At 44.3% G+C, this 23257-nt stretch overlaps 1 protein-coding gene across 1 annotated transcript; it reads left to right on the top strand.

Annotated features, from left to right (window-relative positions):
* The first annotated feature begins 404 nt into the window (after positions 1-404).
* Positions 405-23024, top strand: DNAJC3 (DnaJ heat shock protein family (Hsp40) member C3). The gene is made up of 13 exons (XM_026040467.1): positions 405-476; positions 2173-2233; positions 4357-4467; positions 7218-7342; positions 8034-8108; positions 15320-15472; positions 16774-16955; positions 18331-18450; positions 19253-19358; positions 19448-19568; positions 21562-21694; positions 22082-22230; positions 22744-23024. Exons 1-13 carry the CDS (start codon positions 405-407, stop codon positions 22899-22901), a joined length of 1566 nt encoding a protein of 521 aa, XP_025896252.1. The 3' UTR covers positions 22902-23024.
* The last annotated feature ends 233 nt before the right edge of the window (positions 23025-23257 follow it).

Genomic DNA, 23257 nt, shown 5'->3' on the forward strand with positions numbered 1-23257 from the left:
TCCCGGGAAGCTCCCGGGAAGCTCGGGCTGGCCCCAAGCGTCATCATCGCTGCCACGCAGTCTGCGGTTTAAAACTCTGTGCGTTTGCTTATTTATTTCGTTTTCCTTGGTCTCCATAACCCACAGCTGTTGTCAGTGCCTCACCTGCAAATTTGCTGTGGCTTGCGATGGTCCACTTCATTCGGTTGTTATTTATTACTTTGTGATTTTACCACCACGAGTGCTTGMAAGGCAGCAGAGCAGCTTATCTGCGCCTTGTGCAACCGGTTTGCAGTCGGAGTAACTTGTCAGCAGCACCTGTATAGCCGGGCTGAGGTTCACCAGCTCCTGGGGAGCCCCGAGCCCTTGCACAGGAGCAGGGCTGCCCTTGGGCAGCACCCTGGCATGGCTGGAGGTGGACGGAGATGGAGCTGAAACTGTTGCTGCTCCGAATACCTGCAGCTAGTGTGGCGGGGCGCTGGAAACGCCCCTGGAAGGTAAAGGAGAGAAAGTTGCAGTGGCAGCAGGCATGGAGCGTAGCACAGCCGGGTCTGCGCTGCGCTGCTCTTGGAGGAGAAAWCAGAATCGAGGTCAAAATAGACTTAAAAAGGCTCCCGCAATGGTGTTCCTGCTGGGGAGTCCTGAGTCAGAAGTTCTGACCTCTTCCAACTACGTTCTCTCTAAATGAGCAAGTTAATGACTTTGTGGAGTTACGTAAGGCCCATTCCCTGATTTGGGTTACATTTTCTAAACCAAACTTGGATAGTTTAGCAAATGTGTTTTGAGAGAGAGCAACAGTATTAGAAGCGTACCTCTAATATTTATTTATTTCTTCCCTGTCTTATTTTATGAGGTCGTATCCTCAGAACATCAGTTAAAAGATTCAGATTTGCTTGTGGTATTTCAATTCAAGAATCCACCTTTTTTTTTTTTTTTTTTTTCCCTAAGCATTACTGGGCTTTAAACTCAAAGGCCTTAAAATTCACTGTTGTATTATGAGGCCTGCTGTCTTGATAGTAGAAGCCTCCACTGTGAACCTGTGGGACAAGGGAGCCCATATTAGCCTTGAGCCTTAGATTCAACGTTTACAAAAACTTCATTTGTTGCTGGCTGGTGCATGAGCTCAGTAAAAACCTTGGCCTTGCATGTTGGTGGAGCAGGTTGCAGCTCACCCTGTGCTGTCATGTCTCAGATTTCTCCTCCTGGAGAACTTCTGCCTGCTGAACAGGCTCTCGCAGACGCCCATSGCCTCCTGCGGAGCTTCTGCCTGCCGGGTGGCTGTCCAGCCTCGCTGCAGCAAGACCACATGGGAGGAGTGTGGTTTCTCTTCCCCCTTGCCTTCCTAGTAATAGAAGGAAATACAATATGTGGACTGAAATTACACACAGCTTACTAGGGGTGGAGCAAGGGAAGCTGCTGTGCTCTCAGGCCGCACATGAGCCCTTTCACGCTGCGCCTGGAGCTCGCTGATTGCCCAACTCGTGTTTGCTTTGGTGTCGGGCTCGAGAGGAGCGCGCGGGCCCGTGCGCACGCGGAGCCCGGACCTGCTCAAAAATAGCCGCAGCCTTAGAGTAGGAGAGTGCAGGGTAGTGCCCTAGTGCTAAGCAACGAGCAGCAGGCTTTACYGTCCCACTCCGTTAGGATTTAAAAAAAAAAAAAATAGGGGGGGCGAGTAGGAAGGAAATTTAAAAGGCTGCAGTTCCAGCTGAGTGGTGTGTGTGCTGCTCGTCTGTGACTTTGTGTCAAGCCTTTCTGGTACACGGTTATGATTTGTTTTACTCATTTTCAAAGGCTTCTTGCCCAGCTCAGGGACAAGCTTTCTAAAAAATATATATTTTTTTTCTTAATAGAGGAGAAATTTATAGGAAATGAGAGGAATGTGAGTCAAATGGGAAACTTGGAATAGGTGAAATTGCAGAGTTTTCCTGAGGTTTTATATGTCGTGGGTTTGGCTGTTATATGAGAATACAGCTGGAGTTCATATACTTATGTAGCAATATATTAGCCCCAGTTATTCTGATAAATTATGACTTCCTGGTAGGTTTTTATTTGCAGTGAGTCAATTTAACTGGCAACACAGGTTAGCTGCCTGTGTGTGTCACTGCCCTGCCTTCTCACTGGCTCCTCGTTGGGTGTCAGGGCAGGCACCATTTCCTTTCTCGGAGTTTTTTGGCTGTTCCGTTCCTGCATCAGGCTTTGGAGCCTGAGCTTCTTCAGGAAATTCGACTTGAGTTGATAGATAGGGCTCTTGTAGGTAGTATTCTGAGGCTGGGGTGAATACGGCACTTTAACCTTAAATTATAACTTAAATAATAAAGTAATAATTCAAATTTGTTATTTTTTATTAAACAAATTATTTTAAAAATAATTAAAACTCAGCTATTAGAAATAATGCTATTCAAATTAAAATACTTAGAAGTTCTAAAAATAATAAATGCTGTGCTCATGTATCTTTAGCACGAGTTTCCTGTCTTAGCTATGCTTCCTCTCTTTGCTCCTAACTGGAGCAAACACAGTTTCAGCTGTGCCGCTGGATCTTTGATATCTGGCACCTTAATCTCTGTGTATCTGCTGGGAAGAGCGCTGATTTGGGGGCTGCTTTTTCCTAGGGGAGGGGAACTTGTTCTGCAGGGATCAGGGACCCCACAGCCCTTCACACGTTACCTCCTTGCCCCCGTTGTTGCCCTTACCCTACGCTGCCTGCTTGGTTATCCGGTGCTCTGCTTGCCAGATCGCTGCTAATACTTGTGTTTCTCCTCTCTTATTTGCCACTATTATCTACAGTGTTTTCAAGGGGARGAAATGTCTGACTTGCCTAATGGCTTATGTAACTGTAAACCTGTATTGAATGTAATGTGTGTGAAAGGCACCGAGCGGTGCTCGTGCATCTCCCTGTGCAAACTGTGCTCTTCGAGCTGTCCTCCTGCAACCAGAGCTGACACAAGGAGGCTCCTCTGGAGACACAGGCTCCATGGGGTTGGAATATTGAGTTTACGTGAATGAAAGGTGCCTTTTTGTTAGCTCTGTCTCTTCTCCTTCCTCAACATGTAATTTGCAGCCCAGTTTCAGTGGGAAGATTAAATGTGCCATTCCAAATAGATAAAGTTTTAAAGATTTCAAACAGAAATATGTGAATCCAAAGCCAGTCAACAGTTTTGTCTGTTGTTCCTCTTTCCCCCCAACTTATTCTTTTTATTATTATTATTTTCAGTCTTTTTTCCCCCCAATATTTCTTTTAAAAGACAGACCTTGTACTACACAATGATCAAAACTAAGCTGGGCCAGAAGCAAAAACTAAGGTGGCAAATGAGAAAGTCCATATTTCTGAAAAGTGAACATTCACGTAAAAGCTACCTTAAACGTGGAGTACTCTGTTTCTAGTACAGCCAAGAATTCTTCTGTACCACTGTCAGTGGAGCTATTTTTATTTTATTCACCTGTTTGCACTTGGRATGGATATTGAAACCTATAACTTAATAAGATTCCTAAGAGGGTATGAATAATACTGCTGTCTTAGCTTTGCCCATTTAAACAAAAGCTTTATGACTTAGTTTACATATTTGTGAAGTCAGTTGCATTAACTTGAAAAGGGGGCGGGTGGGATTTGTTTACTGTCCTGATTGTAAAGCAAACAATGGAATGGAAGCCCTTGAATCCAGGGTTTGTTGAATTACCAACAATATGTAACAAATGTAGCTCTTTTCAGTGGATACAGAGTGTTTTCTTCATTTTAATACAGGCTGCTTAGTGGTTTTTTTATGTGACGTGGAATTTAAAAAATGATGAACTGTTTTAATGAGTGGGAAGGGAACATAAAAATGAAATCTCAACTGCTGAAAGCTGCTAGTTCCAAAATCTTAATGACTTACTGGTCAGAAATTAAATAAAAATATTTGTAGTGAAAAAAAAAATTAATGTACTTTGAGTGTGAGAAGGTTTAATAAGCTTTCTTTTAATTAGCACAGTGTTGAATTTTTTGATTTCCTCCATGGCAGAATTCCTAATTTCAGTGATTTCACCACTTTTTTTTTTTTCTGAACAGTCTTCCTTGCCTTGATGGTTGAGCAGCAGCAATGTATTAGTTTCAGAATACCAGCATTTCTGAAACGTGCCATTTTGGTGTGGTTTCCATACTCATAAAAGAGAGTGAAAATTCTAATTGTGTACATTAAAGCTGCTGTTTATAATAAGGTTCACTACAGTGTTTATCCACTTTGATATCCTCTTGGGGAAAGGAAAACATATTGGCAGGTTTTTAGGCTACAGGTTGTTGTAATGCAAGACAGTGTGACTTTTTTAACCAACGCTTATTTTTATCATGTGGATTTCAGTATAATTAAACTCATCAATCAAAATATTCTTTTTTTTTTCTTTAAGGAGCTGAATGTGGAATAAATGCAGAAGTGGAAAAACAGCTCGAAATGGGAAAGAAGCTCTTGGCTGCTGGACAGCTGGCAGATGCTTTGTCTCACTTCCACGCAGCTATYGGTACGTATTGCGACTGTAGCACTGAAATACCTCTTATTCCCTAGAATTTGCTTTGTTAAGTTGCTTTTTGCTTACARTTTACAGTGCATGAGTCACAGAAATAGTGACACGTTATTGCAGCGGTTCAGCAGAGGTGCAGGAGTAGGTTCACGCTTCGTTTTTGTGAAAGAAACTACTAAATAAGCAACATGAACACCAGGTCTTGTCTGGAAGCAGACTGTGTTGCCACCTGATGAGGTGCTCCCTGTGTTGTCAAGAATAGATTTCATCTTTATAAAGTTTTTCAGACTTTGCTTTGAATGGAGGAGTTTGTCCCTGCTTTCTTATTCTCCAGCTCCACTACAAGTATTAGAAGGTGTTACTTTTTAAAATTGTATAGTGGGCAATAAGCTCAATTAAAAGGATCCTATAAGCTTGAGATAACAAGCTGGCAGTGAAGAGTGCTTTGTAATTAATTGTAATTAACAGCTAGTGAATGAATTCAGGTGTTTTGAGTTTTCAGCAAACTGATGATTAAATATGTCTTGTATAAATTTTAAAGCAGTTCTGCTGCATTGAGTGTTTGAATTGAAACAGAAGCGGACAGTGGCACCTGTGTATATACAGGTGCAGGGTCTTCTCTGTAGGAGAATAAACATTGAGGTGATGCACAGTAATCAGTCCCACTGTTGAGACTCTTCTATTTATGCCATGTTRTAAAAATGGAAAGGAAACAACACGCTGATCCTGAGCTCCTAGTATTTCCATTAAGCTCCCCAACATCAACTTTGCGTACGTCAGGGGAGTGAAAAGGGGAACATCTCTGTCCTCTATGCTAGAGAAATACTCCTTTTTCTTCTTGTGTTGCTGGCAAAGCTTCCTGTATGATCTGAGTGGAATTCATGTTAACCATGTATTTCATTGCTTTATTTTTGCTTTGGAAGCCTTAACTTGGAGTCAGTGAACAGCTTGCAGCACACGAATGCTGGTGGTGCTCCAAAGGAGGGAGTGCTTGGAGGTGGGATGAGCGAGGAGGTGTGAGGAAGGCTCCCTACCTACCTTGCTGGGAGGCTTAGTTCAAAGTTGTGTTGAGGCCCCTGGCCTGAACCTTCATCACACTGCTTTTTGTGCTTTGCCTCTCTGAAAAGAGATTAAGCGTAGCCTACGTACTGTGTTTTTAGGAGAGATGAGAAGAAACTTCTTTTTATCTGTATGACATCACAGCATACATGAGGTAAATAGCCTTTTTTAGGCCTGGCCTCACATCTAAGCTGCTGGAGGTCCTGTCCATTTTTATTTTTTTCTTTTTATTTTTAAACCCTTTTTTTTTTTTAATCCCACTAAGTTGATGGTTTATTTCTTCTCCCTTGGTAAGTATGAATCCCCAATCATCACTGTTCCTGGGGAACTCTGAGTGAAAACACTTCTGTCTGTCAGCAGGGGCATCATTCCTGGTGCTGGGACATACTTTCTGAGTTAGCTCTTTCCTGTCTTCTCTCATCCTGCACACATTAAGTTCCCTAATTTCAGCTATTAATTTGTGCCTAGCCTACACTTTTATACAGTAGGACTCAGTGCCGGCTTGTTCTTTGTTTTGAAGATGGCAACATTTTAACACAGCTGACATTTAGCTTACAAGGTGACATGCATCTTTGGGGGCTTTAGCAAAGCCTTCACGCAGGACATTAGTACTCTGATAGCTGAAAGATGGTAGAGAAAGAAAGTAGGTACCTTTTTATAGTGCAACTTGAACCGGTGCGTTGGTTATAAAGACGGTTGGTTGTGAAGCTCAGTGTTTTGGCAGTGCTGTTTTTTCCCTTTGTTTTGAAGTTGGCCTTTAAGCTCAAATGMTGTGAGGAAGAGCCATATCCATCCATAGATCTGAGCCTTTTCTCTACAAATTCTTTTTAATAGTGCAATAAAAAAGTTGACTGTCTTGTGCTGTGTCTGCCTGTTCAGATGGCCCAACTTCTTTCACTGCCCTTCCCACTCCCTCCACCCCTCAGAAGCCACTGTCACTTGTCACCTGCTTGTTTGAAGTACAACATAGAGGAGAAAACATACAGAAAAACAKCACAGTAGTCTGAATTTTGCCTTCCAGAGGCTCATGTTTCCCTCCTGTAGGGGTATGTGCCGATGTGCTGGCCTGGAAAGCATGAAAATTGCTGAATCTTGAAGTTCAACCAGCAACAGAATTTGTTACCTTTGAAGCTGGCCTTCTAGTTTAGATACTGCTCATGTTTTTGACTCTCATTAAGATAGGCTTTTGTTGCCCACTTCATATTAAATAAAGAGGGTGCTACTATCTTAAAAGATAGATATAAAGGGWTTTTGCATCTGTAACCATACTGGGGTTAACACAGATTGGTTCTTTGGGGAATTGTTTGTGTCCYCTGTGATGGACAGGGCCCGGGAAGGAGAATGGTGGATTAGCAYGCTTCAAAAGAGGGCCTGCACTTGGAGATAAAGGCTTAGTATTCGGCAATGGGTGTTGGTGGGGATTGTTTTGTTTTTTTCTTCCTATACAAACCCTGTCCACGCTTCACCTTCAAAACTCTTTCTTATTTGGAATTTGCTGTGTTTCTGTTATCGACATTGTTGTAATCAAACTGTATTAGAAATACTACTTGGAACAAATGTTCTATTGATAAAATACCTTTTCCCAGTGGCTCAAAACTCAAGTAATGTGTTTTTAGTCATTGCAGTTCAGCTGTATCCAAAAGTTCAATTGCTTTGAGACAGTGTTCTGATTACTGCTCCTTCGCTTGCAGAGGGAGACTCAGATAACTACATTGCTTATTACAGAAGAGCCACCGTGTACTTAGCCATGGGCAAATCGAAAGCAGCAATTCGTGATTTAAGTAAAGTGGTTGAATTAAAGCAGGACTTCACATCGGTGAGTATGCCTGGAATTGAAAATTGCTCAAGCATGGAAAAGTTCCTTCGAAGAAGGGCGTTTTTCACATTTTGCTAAACAAAGTACAGGAGGCTTTAAATGGGAAAAATAGCAATGGCAAGTCCTGGAACTTAAGAACAGTCCAGCCAGTTATTCTAATAACTAATAAGGAGTTCATGTTTCCRATAGATCTTTATTGAATGGTTTCCTTTGCTCACTTGTAGCCGTTTTCCCCTCAGTTGTCAAGTCTGTGCCCTCAGAGAAGGGAGGAACAGGGGCCTCTGCTTTCTTTTGTCCTAATCCATATTTGAGACATCCCTTTTCCATAGGACCTGTCCTAATATCACTACCTTCTTAAGAGACTTGCTCATTTCTGCTCACCATATAGGGAGCAGGGGCTGCCCCACTACTTGGAGAACACTCCAGCATCAGATTCTGTCTGATTTATTTTCTCCCTTATCTCTTATATGCATTTGCAGTGGCATGTCCTATTTAGATTACATCAGAGAGGCCTAATAAAATATGTTGAATTGATAAGGCAAAGCAAAGCTGTTGTCATCTCTGATTCAGCTTTTAGCTTCTAGTAAATATAAACCTTTTTATTAAAAGCTTAATGAGTTTCTATTAACTTACTTTCATACTTTCCTGTATTCCAATTTACAAATAAAAATAACTTTTCTTTTAATTTCAGGCAAGACTGCAGAGAGGGCACTTACTGCTCAAGCAAGGCAAATTCGATGAAGCAGAGGATGACTTTAAAAATGTGGTAAGTTGGAGGCCTAAGCCGAGCCACGGCACTGCTTTTAAACCTGAGTTCTGAGCTGAGGTCTCATGTTGGCCTTGGCTGAACCCAAGCGGCATCCGGGTGCATCCCTGCTGTCTGCAGAGCAGCTCCCCAGGGCCAGGAAGGCATGACCAGAACTTTCCCTTCGGCGCCAGGAAGCACCCAGAGCTTCCATAGGTCCACAATGGGTATTGCACATAGCATTCGTTCTTACCCTTGTTTGCTCTTCAGGAGTTGCTGCTTTGTTGAACAGCTTGCCTGTCCCCTGTGCYAAAATAAACAGAATTTTTAAATGTAGCTATACATTTAAAACAAGCCCTGTTGGCTTTATTTGAAGTGTGTCAGAAAGCAGCTCTGTAGTGCAGTTTGCTGATATCTGATGGGAAACAGTACATCATTAAAAGAGTATATGTAAGACAACCCCAGAGTGGTTTGCAGCCCTTCGAGATAAACCAGGGCAGCTCTGCTGTGTGCTGCTGTGGGAGGGTATCAGTCAGCCCCGGCTAGCTGGTCGCTGCAGCAGCAGGTACAGGATGCTCRTGTTGATGCTGAGCCTGTGTGTGTGTCTCTGCAGATCCTCCTCCTCAGAGTATTTCTAGTTTAACAGCATGTGTGGAAAAGCTTCTCTGATCCAAACCAGCTGCRGAAACTTAGGATTTCTACCTTCGGTCCACAAACGGTTTCACTCCTTGGTTTAGCCGAGTTTTAAATCTGCTGAAGGAGCCCAGGGCTGCCTCTGAGAGGATGACTAGTGCAGAGATACCAGGCTGGCCCTAAGTCATGGCTTCTTTCTCTTTGGTTCTATGCACAATGTTGCTCATGAACTTCAAAATATGTCATGTGCCTTATTCTTTGAGAAGGGCTCAATCTTTAGTTAAATACAGTCTAAGCAAAGTAAGACAGTATTTAAAATAATATGCTAGTGTTCTTTTTCTTGTCTTGCATCTTTAAGTAAAATAAGTGTATAGGTGACCAGTGAACAAATTCCCTCTGTTTCCCCTCTATTTTTTTTCTGATGATCTCATTGCTATCCCAGTGCTTTAAGTGTCTTTTTTTTTTCTTTTTTTTCTTTTTAAAGTACTCTGGCAATCCCTTTAGATGTGAATGTAGGTGAGGACCTGAATAGCAGTCCAGGTTCTGACTGTCCTGGCAGGATATCCACTGACTAGAGGAAGAGATTAGACATCTAGTGTGCAAACAAGTGTCTGAAGCCAGAGCTAAAATCTCATCTCTCTTTTTTTTTTTTTTTTTTTTTTTTTTTTTAATGTAAGGGAATTCTCCCTATTTTGAAGAAAAATCATCCCCTTACTGTGCAGGTTTTCAGTGTGGATGCTTCTGAGGATGATACAGGCCCACAAGAATGAATCGGGAATTTTTTTTTTTTGGATTATTTTAATATGACAGCTCTTACTTCTGTGTTAATCTTTTCCTGAAGCAAATAGTTGTGTAGAGGAGATGGACTCATTCCTGTGGAAGCCAGCATTCCCAGGAGTAGGCTCCGTGCCTTTGGATGCTAGTGGATGTATTATCTCTCGTGTGATTTCACTGGATTTTTTTTTTCTATTTGTCAGGTGTTGATTTTTAAGGGAGGAGATCGGATTTTAGAGTCCTCCCCATTCTGAGTTGGAGAAATCACACCAGAGTGGGCAAGTTCAGTCCTGTATCATAGCTCTACTTGGACCACTCAAGGACAGAGAGGTAGGAGGAGGCTGTTGGGAGTTCCTTGTGTGCAGGAGAGCCAGTATAACTCCTGCTACCCGTGGGAACTTTGCAGGGACTGGTGCAATGAGCTGTCAGCGAATGCTCCCTCCCCTGCCCCTGGGTGTTGCAGGGTTTGTCAGGGCACGGCCTTCCCTGCTGGCTGAAGTGAATCCCCCCAGTGCAGGCGAGGTGACTCGGRTGGGCCCCTCCGTGTGCCCTGCAGCTCGGCACTTTGTGAACACGGGCTGGTGAGACTGACGTGGGCATCCCTGGCGTGCGTGTGTCACACACAGGGGCCCGAACCCTCGGCCTGAGCCGCTCTGTGCCAGCGGTGCCGGTGCTTCCCTGCTCCTGCCCCGCTCGCTTTGCTCSGACTCGTGCCCTGCTGGCTCGTGGCTTCTGAGTGATCAAGTCAACAGGGCCGCTTTGAGGGCACATCAACATTCCCATCTAAGGCCTCCTTCAAAGAAACCCTTTGTTTTTAAGCTTTTTTTTTTTTTCCTCCTTCCCCTAGGGAAATAAAAGGCATGCTGGCACACTGTGCTCAGGAAGGCCCTCGGAAAAGGAGGCGGGAGCTGCTGGCAGCCTCCTGCCACTGCATGTGGTGCCAGAACTGCCTGCCCGCCCTTAGTGCCCCTCTTGTAAAAGCCCCCAGGAGGAGGTGGCTGCTGGACTCTGCATCAGGCCCGAGGTTCTGCCTGTGCCACTGGGAAGCCTGGAAAGGGGCCAGCTGTCATATTCCTTTTAAATTCCTCTTTTTTTCTTCTTTTTCTTCTTTTTTTTTTTTTTTCCCTCGCTGTTGCAGTTCCTGGCAACAAGCAGTGTAAGCTGAGATTCCCGCTTCCAAGGGAGCCAGGCTTGCACAGCCAAACATTCCACAAGCGCTTCCGAGCGGGGAGCACAGAGAGCCGCCCTGAGCGCCGCTAGGGGTCGGCCGAGACCGAGGCCCCGAGCACCAGGGAAGCTCCCGACCGACCGGGGGATCCTCTGCTGCGGGGGGAGCCTTTCCAAGAGCTTTTCCAAGCGCTTTTCCAGAGCTCGTGGTGTGGGTTGTGATGACCCTGCCCTAGGTGGAGGCAAAAGACACCTTCTGGTCAGGTTAACTTCTAGGACAGTAGGCGAGGGGCTCAGCGAGGCCAGGTTGGGTATCTGTGAGGTTTTCTTGTTTTAAAAAGGGAGATTTGGGCTACAATTAGTAGATTCTTCCCAAATAATTTCCTCTGTGGTAATGTGCTCATCCATTGCTTCCTTACTGAAGGCAGAGAGGTGTTTCACTACTTCCTTTCCACCATCAATCTAAAGCTGCGGCTGTGCTGCCTAAGGGGCCTCTCTGCTGGTGCAGAATTCTCCTCTGTGCCGTGACCCTGAGGTTGTGGGCGCTTGCCTTGTGAATAACACAAGCCTTGGGCTTTCCCTCAGCCCTCCCCAGTGCTTTTCACAAGTCTCATCAGTCTGTTTTCGTTGTCTGCGTGTTCACCACGGTGAAAAACAAACAGCTGCAGGATTTGTAGGTGCCTGCCCATATGAGTAGCACTGCTTCACTGCAAGCCACCTGGAGTATAAACAAGTTGGTTTATCAGAAAACTGCACTCTGGGGTTTCTTAAAAAATAGTAGCTTGAAAAAAATATTAAGAATATTTGTTGTTAGTGTCCGTATATATTATGTGCAGTGGCACARATGCTGCAGCTGAGTTGCCTATACGAGAAGCCAGATATTCAGAGCCGGTGCAGGGGAAGCTGTGGGATTATGTACCTGGGAGCAAGAGGGGTCCATGGCAAGGCTGTGAGCTTACTGGTGTTCGCACACTCTCCTTCTGAGCCTTGGGAAGAGCTGAGAGGGGAGAGGCAAAAAAGGGATCCTGAAGCAGAAAGTCCTGACCAGCCTCAGCAAACAGGCGCATGCTCCGTGTTCAGGGTTTCCAGTGCTGTGACCCTGCCTGAGTTTTCTGTGTTTGAGGATCTTTCCTTAGCGTGGGAATGCAGAACACTGTGAAGCTTCATTAAATAAAGGACAAATTGCTCATCCGGAGGCTTTAAGGGCAAGATCCGTGCGAGCAGAGCACGCTGCAGCTCGTCAGATAATTAAATTAGTTCAAACTGGCACCTGTGTCCTCAGGGTAGCTGCATCCARCACCAAATGCCAGTAGATCACGTGTAGTTTATCTGCTGTCACTTCAGCTGCAATTTTTTGTCACTGCTGTGATTCCAGTTAAGTGTTTTCTTAAGCAATAGCATCACTGTGTTGTGTTTATAGCTCTTGTGTGTACTGTTAGAAAGTCATATTGACAAAATTATGAAATATAATGAAGTGTGGCAGGGTTGAGGATTCTTTTAAGTTGTTTCTCAAATAATGCTTTTCTCAGCAGAAAACTTGTAAATGCTGGGTATTTAACTGCAATTGCAAGCCTGCCATATGTGTGGTTTCCATTTCTTTGGGTAGGAATGAACTAAACACTTTCTAGGTGCCAAAAAAATCTGCATTTGATGAAGTGAATTGCTGCACAGCACATCTGCAAGAAGGTWTTTGCAAGGTAAACGGTGTAAAATTTTCTGTCAAGTCCTGAGTTTGACAGAAGTCAAGAAGGAAACCAGCTTCCTCACTGGGAGTGAAGAAAATGGGAATTCAAATGCTTCTGAAGGTCTCCCAGTAAAATGAGGATCTCCACTTCATTCTCTTTAGTCTTGCTGGCTTGCAGAAAACTGGGGGTTCTATTTGGACTGTTCACCCCGTACACTGAGATTACTCTTTAAATTAKAAAATAAAGCTGTGGTAGAGACTCAGTAATAAAGATATTCACTGATGTCTTTAAATATTTGTTAATTTAATGAACGCTGATGGTCAGTAATAAAGACATTCACTAAAAAGCAACCTTGGTGAAGGAGCAACCTTGGTTGCTTTTTAGAGGGTGTTTGTTTGTTTCCCCTGCCTTTGCTACCTGCCGACAGGATGTGGTGTGACCTGGATGAGGGAGCCGCGAAAATGCCAAGCAACTGGTTGCCTGTTAGGAAGATTTCTTGTCTTACGTTCTGCCATTAAGATGAATTTTCTGCCACACTGGACATTCTTTTGGTAGCCAAARAGTGGGATTTTGGTGTTCTTTTCTGCCGCTGCTCAGGCAGCCGGTGCCCCGAGCTGCCTTTCCACACGTGGGTGCGCAGCGTACGCGCCCCTGCCCTCCCTGTCCCCTCTCACGCCCTCACGGCTGAGACAGCTTTGCTTCCTTGGCGTTTTCTGGGAGATGGAAAGAGACTCTTTCACACATGGACTATTAGATGTTTCTTAGGCCTGTATTCATTCAGCTGGCGTAGTTTTTATTTGTTGATGTTAATCCTTTGCTCCGTTCCTAGCAGCGTAGGGCACTTGGTGCTTGTTCTTTGGCTTCCCCGGGGCCTGCCAAGGTGCACGCGGTTGCTTCGACTCGTTGCCCTCAAGTTTCACATTCCAGGGGGGGAATAGGGAATAAACTGAATTGCAGTGGAGCTGTCGGCTGTGATGCGACAGTCACAGGCAAAAGAGCAGAAAAAGTTTAAAGTCAACCAGTGCAAGAATATTAAACCATATCTCCAGCTTTTTTTTCCTAGGTGCTTAAATACTTAATGAACAATTTTTTGTTTTGGCTTTTTTTTTCCTCTCCCTTTTTCTTTTTCTTCTTCCTTTATTTACATTATGGATTAGTGTGTCATGGTAAAGTACCAATCACTTAATAAAAGCTTCTGCTGAGTTTGTATTTTCATCATGCCTGTAGCACACAAGCTCTCGGCTCTGAGTGGTGGCTGGAATGAGTGCTGGAAAGATTTTCCTTTGCTCTGTTACTGCAAGGTTTTGTGCCACCTAAAATTATCCAGGATGTTTCACCCAAATGGCTCTGTGGGAGTTCTGATAAYCCCTATGGCATTTGTTTTACATATTACACTGATTATTTTTGTTGTTGTTGCAAATAAGTGACCGGAAACATACTGAGATTCCTAGCAGCGCAGTGTTTTCCTGGAATGATCAAGGCAAGGGAAAGAATGATGGAAAGTGATATTTTTGGGGTGTTTAGGAGAGTCAGACCGACGATCTTGGTTGTTGATGGGAGGACTCAAAAGGGAGGTCAAGGYTTCAGCCACGTGGTGGGTGGATGCATAGTAAGATGAGCATATTTATGAACATTTTTGTTTATTTCARTGAATGCATTTAAATAATTGCTCAGTTATAGTGGTCAAAAATATGTTGGTTTTGGAGTCCTGCAACTTTTTAAAAGAGCARTGCAGCAGTTTGGCTGTGCTGCTGGCCTCAGAAAATACACGCAGCAGTGACAACCTTGCAGATTTTTTACTTAAACCAGAAACACTTTTGAGATGCCTGCTGTGCACCAGGCTACAAARGGAAACTCCAGTCGTACTCCCCTTCTACTGCTGAGAGAGAAAAGGTGTGAGGGAAGTAAAAGAAATTRCGGGTTTAAAAACAATGTGATTTTTGTAAAGGTTGATTTTTGAGTCGGTAAAAAAAATTGTAAATTCTGAATTTTGAAGTTTGATTTTTTTGGCAAAAAACAACTTGATTTTTGGCTAATTAATGGAGATGGAGAATCTAAGGCAGAGATGGGATCTGTGCATGTTTTCGATGTTACATTTAGGCTTGCGTTTGCTCCACTTTCCTTTTTGCTTTCCTCTGTTAAAGCGTTARAACTGGGGGACATCTTGTTAAAGTAGTTCTTAGGGCTGCTCTTATGTTACATTATGTTACATTATGCTATCGACTTAATATGAGCATTTGAAGAACTTGCTGGTGAGGGGAAAAAAGTATAGGAAGGCATCYTCAGGGTAAAGGAGGAAGGTAAGTACTGCGTGACTCCGAGGAAGTCTAATTTTAGAAGAAGTTACGTGTTTAAAATGCAACATCATGCAAGTTTAATAATAAAAAAAGAGTGGAAATCCTGCTGATCCTTCCTTTAAAACGCTCTGGCAGACACTCTGATCAGTGCAAGGGGGAAGCCAGAGCCTTGCTCAAGCTGCACTAATTCTACAAATGATGTCTGAGTTCTACAAGGGGGTAGAAGAGATTTTTCCTGGCCCCTTTTGGCCTCCTGGGTGGTATCAGAGCTGTSTGTGAGAACTGTGCCTTGTTCGGGTGTAATGTGTGGATGGACTTGGTAAACGGCCCCGCGAAATCCCGTGATTAATAGTCCTCTGCAGAGAGAGGAGTGAGTAAGGTGGGAGCTGAGGAGGCCGCGGACTTCCAGGAGGGCCCGGTTGTTGTGTGCAGTGGGAATTGGTCAAGGGCCGGAGGGGAGGAATTRGGGGTTCTCTGTTTCTTGACAACCTGTGCAAAAGCCCAGACTACTTTTKCTGTGAGTTTTGGAGTTGAAAATGTCTCCAGTGGGTTTTTAAAACCAATGTTGCTTTACGGCTTCAGTCGGGTTTCAAGGATACCGTCATCAATARTGGGGAGCTGCTTGAACGAGGCTGGGGTGGGTGAGTTCAGTGTGTCTTGTGGTTGCTGCCCGCAGCTCAGATCCAGCCCCAGCAGCACGGAGGAGAAGGAAGCGCAGTCGCAGCTRAGCAGGTCGGACGAGCTGCAGCGCCTGCACGCGCAGGCCCGGGCTGCCCACCAGCACGAGGACTACGGACGTGCCATTTCTCTGCTGGACGAGATCCTGGCAGTAAGTGCGAGGCCCCGCGGGGCTGCCGAGAGGAGCAGGGGCTTCCCTGTGGCACCCGTGTGCTCCTACCAGAGCCTCTGCTTCTCCAGTGTGGAAACGCTYGGTCCGAATGGCTCGGTAGCGGTCGCTGATCAAGTTGGCAAGTGGAGAAGGCTGAGCACGAGCTGCAGCTAAGCTAGAGCAATAGGTCACTGTAGCCAAAGCTGTGACTTCAGCCACACTTCTAGGTAGCTTCCTTGATTATCCTTGCCCGGCTTCCATGGTCCAGTGTTCTTGGAAGTTGCAAAAGAACCAGAACTTGTTCCAAAAGCAGTGAAGTTTTGCCAGATAAAGGAGGGATGTTTTCTATTTAGGTTTTTCTTAGGCGGTTAGCATGAATGCTGAATATCATACTGTGTAGGTACATCTTCACTGTGGGGTGGTGCTTTCTTCTGTTGAGAAAGTTAATGAAAGGTCAAAATATAAATAGCTGTCCATAGTCTCAGCTTCCTGCTTAGTACCTGTATTTGTGCATGAGCCTCATTCAGTCAGGGTGGTCAGATAATGTGTTGTGTGTGAATAACTCAGTCCCCTAAGCACTCTGTGTCTTCTCTTCAGTGACAATTCAATATATTGTCAATATACTCAATGACAATTAACTGCTCTGCCTTTTTACATGCAAGTTAACRTTGCTGATTTGGGCTTTACGATGCCCTTCTGTCCTGCCCTGAGGAAACTGCCCAGGTTGGCTTATGGAGAGGAGCACGGCAAAGAAAAGCCTRGTTCTCCAAAACCATGGTTTAAAAACAAATGATAAAGCCATGGGTAAATACTATAAAATGAATTTTCTCGAGTGCTTACCCTTGGCATTAAGCAGCGTGGCTACTTTGTCTAAATCTTCAAAATGCAGTTACTGAGGTGGCATCTGGCGTGGCAGCAGCTCGCCTTCAGCCTGCCTTCCGAGGGGAGCTGGCAGCCTGGCTCCTGCTGCTCATTCCCGCCCTGTTTTGGGGAGGTGCAGGCGTGTGTTCACCCTGAGGTTCCGCAGCCTGTCCCAGGGCACACAGTGGATGCAGCTGCTCTCCCTGCCTGAGCTCACTGACTCCTCAAGAAGCTTTTGGGCCTTTGCTTTGTGTCTACCAGCTCCCAGGGAGCAGAGCTGCTGCTGCCACGTGCTGCTTGAGCCTTCTGCTGGTGCAGGGGGTGAAATGAAAGGAGATGAAATGAATTGAAACGAAGTGAAGTGGGGTTTTTCTTCTGGGGAGGGGAGGCAAGCGAAGTGTTTGTGGACCCAAGCCAAGCTTTCGTTTCGATTTCTCAAGGTTTGTGTTTGGGATGCAGAGCTGCGCGAACTTCGAGCCGAGTGCTATATAAAAGAAGGGGAGCCAAGTAAAGCCATTAGTGACTTGAAAGCTGCTGCCAAATTAAAGAATGACAACACGGAAGCCTTCTATAAAATCAGCCGAATATATTATCAGCTTGGGGACCACGAGTTGTCACTGAGGTAATTTTCCTGTGTATCGTATTAGTAAGAAAGGAGACAGAAGATGTAGCTGAAATAGCCCTGTTGTCTGCATGGTGTGGTGGTAGTGTTGGGGTGTTTGAGTTGTTCATGGAGCAGCAGCTCCAGGCTCAACCTGACCCTGTCCGAGGCTACGAACCAGCAGAGCAGACAGGGATATTTTTGGCACCTTGTTCCAAGTGAATGCCATAATGCAAGTCTGTCAGAGTTGCTTGCGCTTATGATTTTTATTTATTTTTTCTCTTTCCTGGAAGAATGTGTTTTTCCTAAACTTGTTTTGGTGGAGAGATTTTTGGCAGGTAGGTGCAAACAGCATGTGACAGCAGTTGCATGACTTCATTTTAGACCTGGGCAAAAATACATGCTCATCATTATCAATATCACCTCGTCAAGTTGCCTAAGCATTAGAGTTCCTCTCTTTAGGATATTTCAGCTGTGGAGGTTATAGTCCCCTTCATCTTGTGAAATCACACAAGGACCCCCTTGATCTAAGATCTTTATACATACACTTGAGAGAGCTGTTTGAATAATAGAATGGGATTAGAATTAAAGAAGAGGCATCTCTCCTGTTCCATTATTCTGCTGTGATGCTACTTTTTGCATCATAAGGTGTACTGAAAAAGGTAAAAGTCTTATAGCTCTTAAATTTAGKAGGTAAACTTTTCTTTCTCYTATTTCCTTTCTCTTTCCTTTGCAGATTTAATGACTTCCACATTTTCTTTCCTTGTGAGAATAGCATAATGTTTTGGTATCTCCTGAAAATCCCCTCTTAACTATGTGATGATGACTCTGTATGAGTACAGAAGTTTTATTCCTGAATGAGTGCATTGGGGAGGCTTGGACCCCTCTCTTTTTAAAAGGGCATCTGCCTTGAGGCTTGATTAAAGCAGCTTCAGAGTGAAAAATCAGGCTGAAAAACTTGGCTGATATTCCTGGAGTTTGGGGATTTTCCTGAGCTTTTTTTCAGGAAGTGTAAAATATGCCTGTGCATAAGTTTGCTCTAATATAACTAAGCTAAAAGCACAGGAGAATCACAAGTGATCGTATCTGCTCAACGCTGGAGAGAAATTCTTTCTTGTTTTTCTTCTGCTGTTTATTCTGTTGTTAATAAAGCTTTTAAGTTTTGTAGTGCTTGCCAGTTTGTACTAATGAAAAGCAGTGACAAATGTCAAATGTTTCCTGAAGAAACTCAGGCAGAATTTCTCTTTTCACTCACTTTAAGTTCTGGGGTGAATTTTTTCACAAGCGTGCACAGAAATCATTCTGTGTTCTGGGTAGCTTGTGGATACTGCACTGTGTCTCTGTATGAAATTCCATAATGTGTCGTGGCCTTGTTTTTCCTTCCCCATGTGAAAAGCGAAGTCCGGGAGTGCCTGAAACTTGACCAAGACCATAAGCAGTGTTTCTCTCTCTATAAACAAGTGAAGAAGCTCAATAAGCAGATTGAAACAGCAGAGGAATTCATCAGAGAAGGCAGGTAAGTGTTTGCTCTGTAGAAAGATTGCTGCTGAGGCACCATTTCCGAGCTGTTGGAGGGATGCTTTTGGCATCTGTTGCCTGAAGTRGCTAAGTGAATGTGGCTCTCAAATTACCATTAAAATAAGTTTTGGCTCATGTAGTACAACCCCATTCTGAATATTTGTTCATCTAACTTGGTGGAGAAGCTGGCAGCAGCACCATGAGGATGATGATTGTCAGTTCTCAGATGCTCAGGACCGTATCTTTAGACTTTTGCCTTAGTGACACACTGCTGATTCACACTGCTTTTAATCTGAAGACTAGGGACTCATTTAACCCAACGTCAGCACATTTTCAGGGAGCCATCCAGAGCTAGAAGCCAGCGTTTGGTCACACACTAACACTTTCAGGTAATACTTTCTAATATGCATCTTTTTAACCATTGAACTTCAGCCACCTTAAAACCGCCACAGCAAAATATGTTTTACTGTGGGACTTGCTAAGAGAAAGGTGGAGAAAAACCCAGCTGCCTGGTGCAAGACGACGTCAGGAAGCTCTTCTTTCCTGTGCCCCTAAAAGGCCAGTAGTACAGTCCTTGCAGCCTAGTGCCTCTTGTATCTCCCAGCAGAAAAAAGGGGAATGGGAATAGGATTTTTCAAGTGGCTGAATGTTTTCTTCATAGTGCTGCATTGTGTCAGACCCCTCAGGTTGTTATAGTCACGATGCATGGCTATGGTGATGTGAAAATCTAAATTTCTCTGACAGCAGTCTGAAGTAGTTATTAAGCTTCACGATGCTGTGCTCATCTCTGGTTAAAACAGATATGAAGACGCTATCGATAAATACAATTCTGTAATGAAAACTGAGCCAGACGTCCCCGTTTATGCTACTCGTGCCAAAGAAAGGATCTGCCACTGTTTATCAAAGGTAATTCTCCTTCCCTGTCCCTCTGCAAGTGTCTGTCTTCAGAAAGAAGAAGAAAACCCCACTCTGGATTTTGTTTTCCTTCTCTTTAGAATCAGCAGGCTACAGAAGCCATACAAGTGTGCACGGAAGTTCTGCAGCTGGAACCAACCAACGTGAATGCTTTGAAAGACAGAGCAGAAGCTTATTTGTTAGAAGACTTGTATGAGGAAGGTAAAATGAGGCACAGTTGCTACACAAATTTGGGGGGCCTTTAAGATGCAGACAACGTTGCTAAAGCTCTCAACATGCACTTAAATTCTATCCTGTACTTTCAGCTCAGTCAGCAACAGTAATCAGATTGAACACAAATACCTCCTGTTAGATTTGTGTTGATTAGCTTGTGTGGTTTGCACCTCTGTGCAGCAGAGCTGTTGTTGAAAGAGTGGGCTTGCGTCCAGGATCTTTCAGGAAGGATACTGCTTGCTCAACAAGAGTAGCTGCCAGCACTTTAGAAATTCACTCCCACTGAATTTCTGAGTTTTGGGAGGGAGATAATGGGGTAAGGARTGACTGGAGGGAGGAGAGCCCTGGAAAGCTTCACTGGAGGTTACTCGTGTCGTGGAGAATCATGTTGCAGAGGTTGCAGCGCGGACGCGGTCGCTGGCAGCAGGTTGAGGGAGAGTCAGCGGTGCTGCTGGCGTCGCTGCTGAGCGGGACCAAGGGCCCCTCTTCCAAGGAGCACTAGCAAGGAGAGAGATAGCAGCTTTTCCCTCAGACCAGCTCTGGGATTCCCTGTGCGACTGAAAGCAAACCCTAGGGAAAGTGCCAGACTAAGTGCAACTTTGAGTGCTTTAGTTTTTTTCCCCGTTCCTTGGAATTTTCTTGCCAACAGTGTCACCTGGGATTGTTCCAGACCTCTTGGCCATTCCTCGTGTCCCAGGAGGCAGAGTGCTKTAGAATTGTTACACGGCCCCATCTACAACGCAGGAAAATAGGGACTGACTAAGGTGCCACTACGTTGTTTTGCAGCACCTTTAAGGTGCTACCACCTGCTTAACATTTGCAGGCTTTAAGTGCGGCTTAGAGAAAAGAGAGGAGAAGAAGCGGGTGCTGCCAGTGCCCCAGGGCTGGCTGGGGCTGGTGGCACACACCGTGAGGCCGAGCAAACCTGGGGCACCTGTGGGACCTCCCGCCTTGCACCGAGCGGATTCAGTGCCCTGGGCTCAGAACTCCCGGGGCAGTAAAGCAGCGTAAGGAAATCCCCGCGCTCTCACTGTTGTCATCAGTTCTAGCTGCACGTATTAGGCACACACACGGGGATCAGCTTTTGTTTTTTTCACTGACTGGACAAACTTTTGAAAAGAGCAGCAGAAAGTGCACGTCTCTGTTCACGCAGCAGCTCAGAACGTGAACAGGAGGCTCGTGCTTCGTTTGTACGAGTGTACGCAGCTGTCGAGCCGTAGGAAATCCGTGTTGCATTTTCCAATAACCCCAACAAGGTTGCAGCGGGATCAGATGTTTCATTCCTGAGCAATGCAGTTCTGCAAATGGAAGCAGGGGAGCGTGTCTTTGAAATAAGGATTTAAAATAGAACTGTCTGCTATATGTAGGCATAAGCAGTGGTTTATTGTGTTTTYTCACCATATTGTGGTTTTTTTCACCAAGAGTGCTACAAATTTCATCTTATGTAAATAAACATACACATATCTGAAAGCTGTTTATTGTCACTGAAGTGTTTCTACCATGTGGATTGACTGCAGTTTGGGAGAGATTTTAGTGTATGTATTTTGTGTAACGCAGCCTTCAGTAGCACAGCACTGTTTAGGACTGGCTTACTGTGAGCTTGGCTCTTCAGATCCTGGTCACTGAAGCTTGCTGCTTGGCTCCCGTTATGTCTGGGTTCCAGAGGCTTTTGTATGAATCCGTGTGACTTCGCAGCATCTAAAGAGAGTTCTGTCCTCCTGCTAGTGACCTTCCCTTTCTTCCCTTTCCAAAAAGTATAGGGAACATAAGGAAAGAAAACTACCCAGCATAYAGGTGAAAGATGCAACTTCTGCCCCACGGGTTTCACATTTGCGTGGGRGGACGTTAACAGGTTGAAGTTGGAAAATTGTGACATTTACAGACTGTAATTGCAAAACTTCATTTTGGAGATGGCTTGGATTGAAGCTTTAGTTTAAGAAATCATGTAATTTTTATTCTTTTTTTTTCTCCTCCTGAAAAGCTATTAAGGACTATGAAACTGCACAAGCCAATAGTGAAAACGACCAGCAGATTCGTGAGGGCCTCGAACGAGCCCAGAAGATGTTGAAGCAATCACAGAAAAGAGATTACTACAAAATTCTAGGAGTAAAAAGGTGAGAAATATCTGAGGTATTTTCCTGAAAGCTGGTTATTAGACTGGTAATGACCTGAATTTGTTGTGCTGCATGATACTTCTCATTCACGTGTCTCTGCTACCTTTAATTTCTTATTGCACTTGCTCAGCTGTTGCTGTATATCCTAATGGGATATTTCCAAAGCAAGTAAGTGGGTGATAGAGGAAAGAGTATATCTTGTTTAATATAGCAACCGTTTTCTTCTGAYTTTGTATGAAGTGTCTTGAGTGCCATCTGCACAAGGTTAACCAGTAGCAACTGTTTTCCTGTTTAAAATAAACCTGTATATTCAGTAGTTTAGCACATGAATGACTAGAGATCATGAGATCTATCTTACCACAAAACTATCACAATTTTTCCACCTAGAAATGCTCGAAAGCAAGAAATCATAAAAGCTTACAGAAAACTGGCATCCCAGTGGCACCCTGACAACTTCCAGAGTGAGGAGGAAAAGAAGAAAGCAGAGAAAAAGTTTATTGATATAGCAGCTGCCAAGGAAGTCCTCACTGACCCAGGTAATGAGATCTCATATGCTGTGGTCYTCTGGACCCGGGGCTTTTATTGGCAAGGGTGTTGTCACAGGGCCCTGCTGTGTTTTACTTGAGGCCATCTTCCACATTTACCACTTTTGGTCACGTTATTTCTCCTTATTCACTCTCCCACTTAGTTGTGGCATGCAGTTGGCTGAAGTATGGCACTCCCTGAGGTTCATCTATGTCCTGTTGGACAGACATACGGAAGCAGATTCTGTCTCCTGCTGTGCTGAACTAAAGGACTTGCTTGAATTAAACTTTACTGAGTTCTGTAAGGGAATTGAAGGGAATTGAGGACCTTTTTTTCTTTCCTCTGTCACTCTCCAGGACACTTTTGAACATCAGTGCATCTGTAACTAGTCAGATTCCTCCCAACGCTGCTAGTGCGAGTTGTCATTTTCCCTGYGGACTTTCTGAAATGGCCATCGGGGATGTGGGGTTTTAATGTCCCAGTTCCTGGGCCGTGTTTTCACCTTGTCTTTTTGTTTCCCTCAGAAATGAGGCGGAAGTTTGATGCGGGAGAGGACCCCCTGGATGCAGAGAGCCAGCAGGGTGGGGGCAACCCTTTCCACAGGAACTGGAACACGTGGCAAGGATTCAACCCCTTTGGGTCGGGAGGAGGACCATTTACATTCAAATTCCACTTCAGTTAGAGCCAAGACTGTTTTTGATGGCTGCTGCTGTTTTCTACTTAATTTGTTTAAAAATAAAAGTCTCTCAGTTCAAGACCCCAAATCTTAATTTCTAATGTTGTCCTTAACCCAGAGTCTTACTGTCTTAGCAGAAAGCTAGTTTTTTTCTTTGAGTATTTCAGGATTTGCTTTGTGGTGAACTTGACAGCTTTTTCTGGTGGGTGGGTTAAAAAAAAAAAAAGGGGGGGGGGTTGTTTTACTACTTATACATTTGTTCTGGGTATGCAGGAAATCTTCCTTTCTATGGATTAAAAAAAAAATAAAGCAGTAAGAGACTATTTAGGACAACACCTAAACATATCCTTAGGACTAAAATA

This window comes from Nothoprocta perdicaria, unplaced genomic scaffold, assembly GCF_003342845.1.
Source record: "Nothoprocta perdicaria isolate Ctin4 unplaced genomic scaffold, notPer1 scaffold_259, whole genome shotgun sequence".
Taxonomy (NCBI): domain Eukaryota; kingdom Metazoa; phylum Chordata; class Aves; order Tinamiformes; family Tinamidae; genus Nothoprocta; species Nothoprocta perdicaria.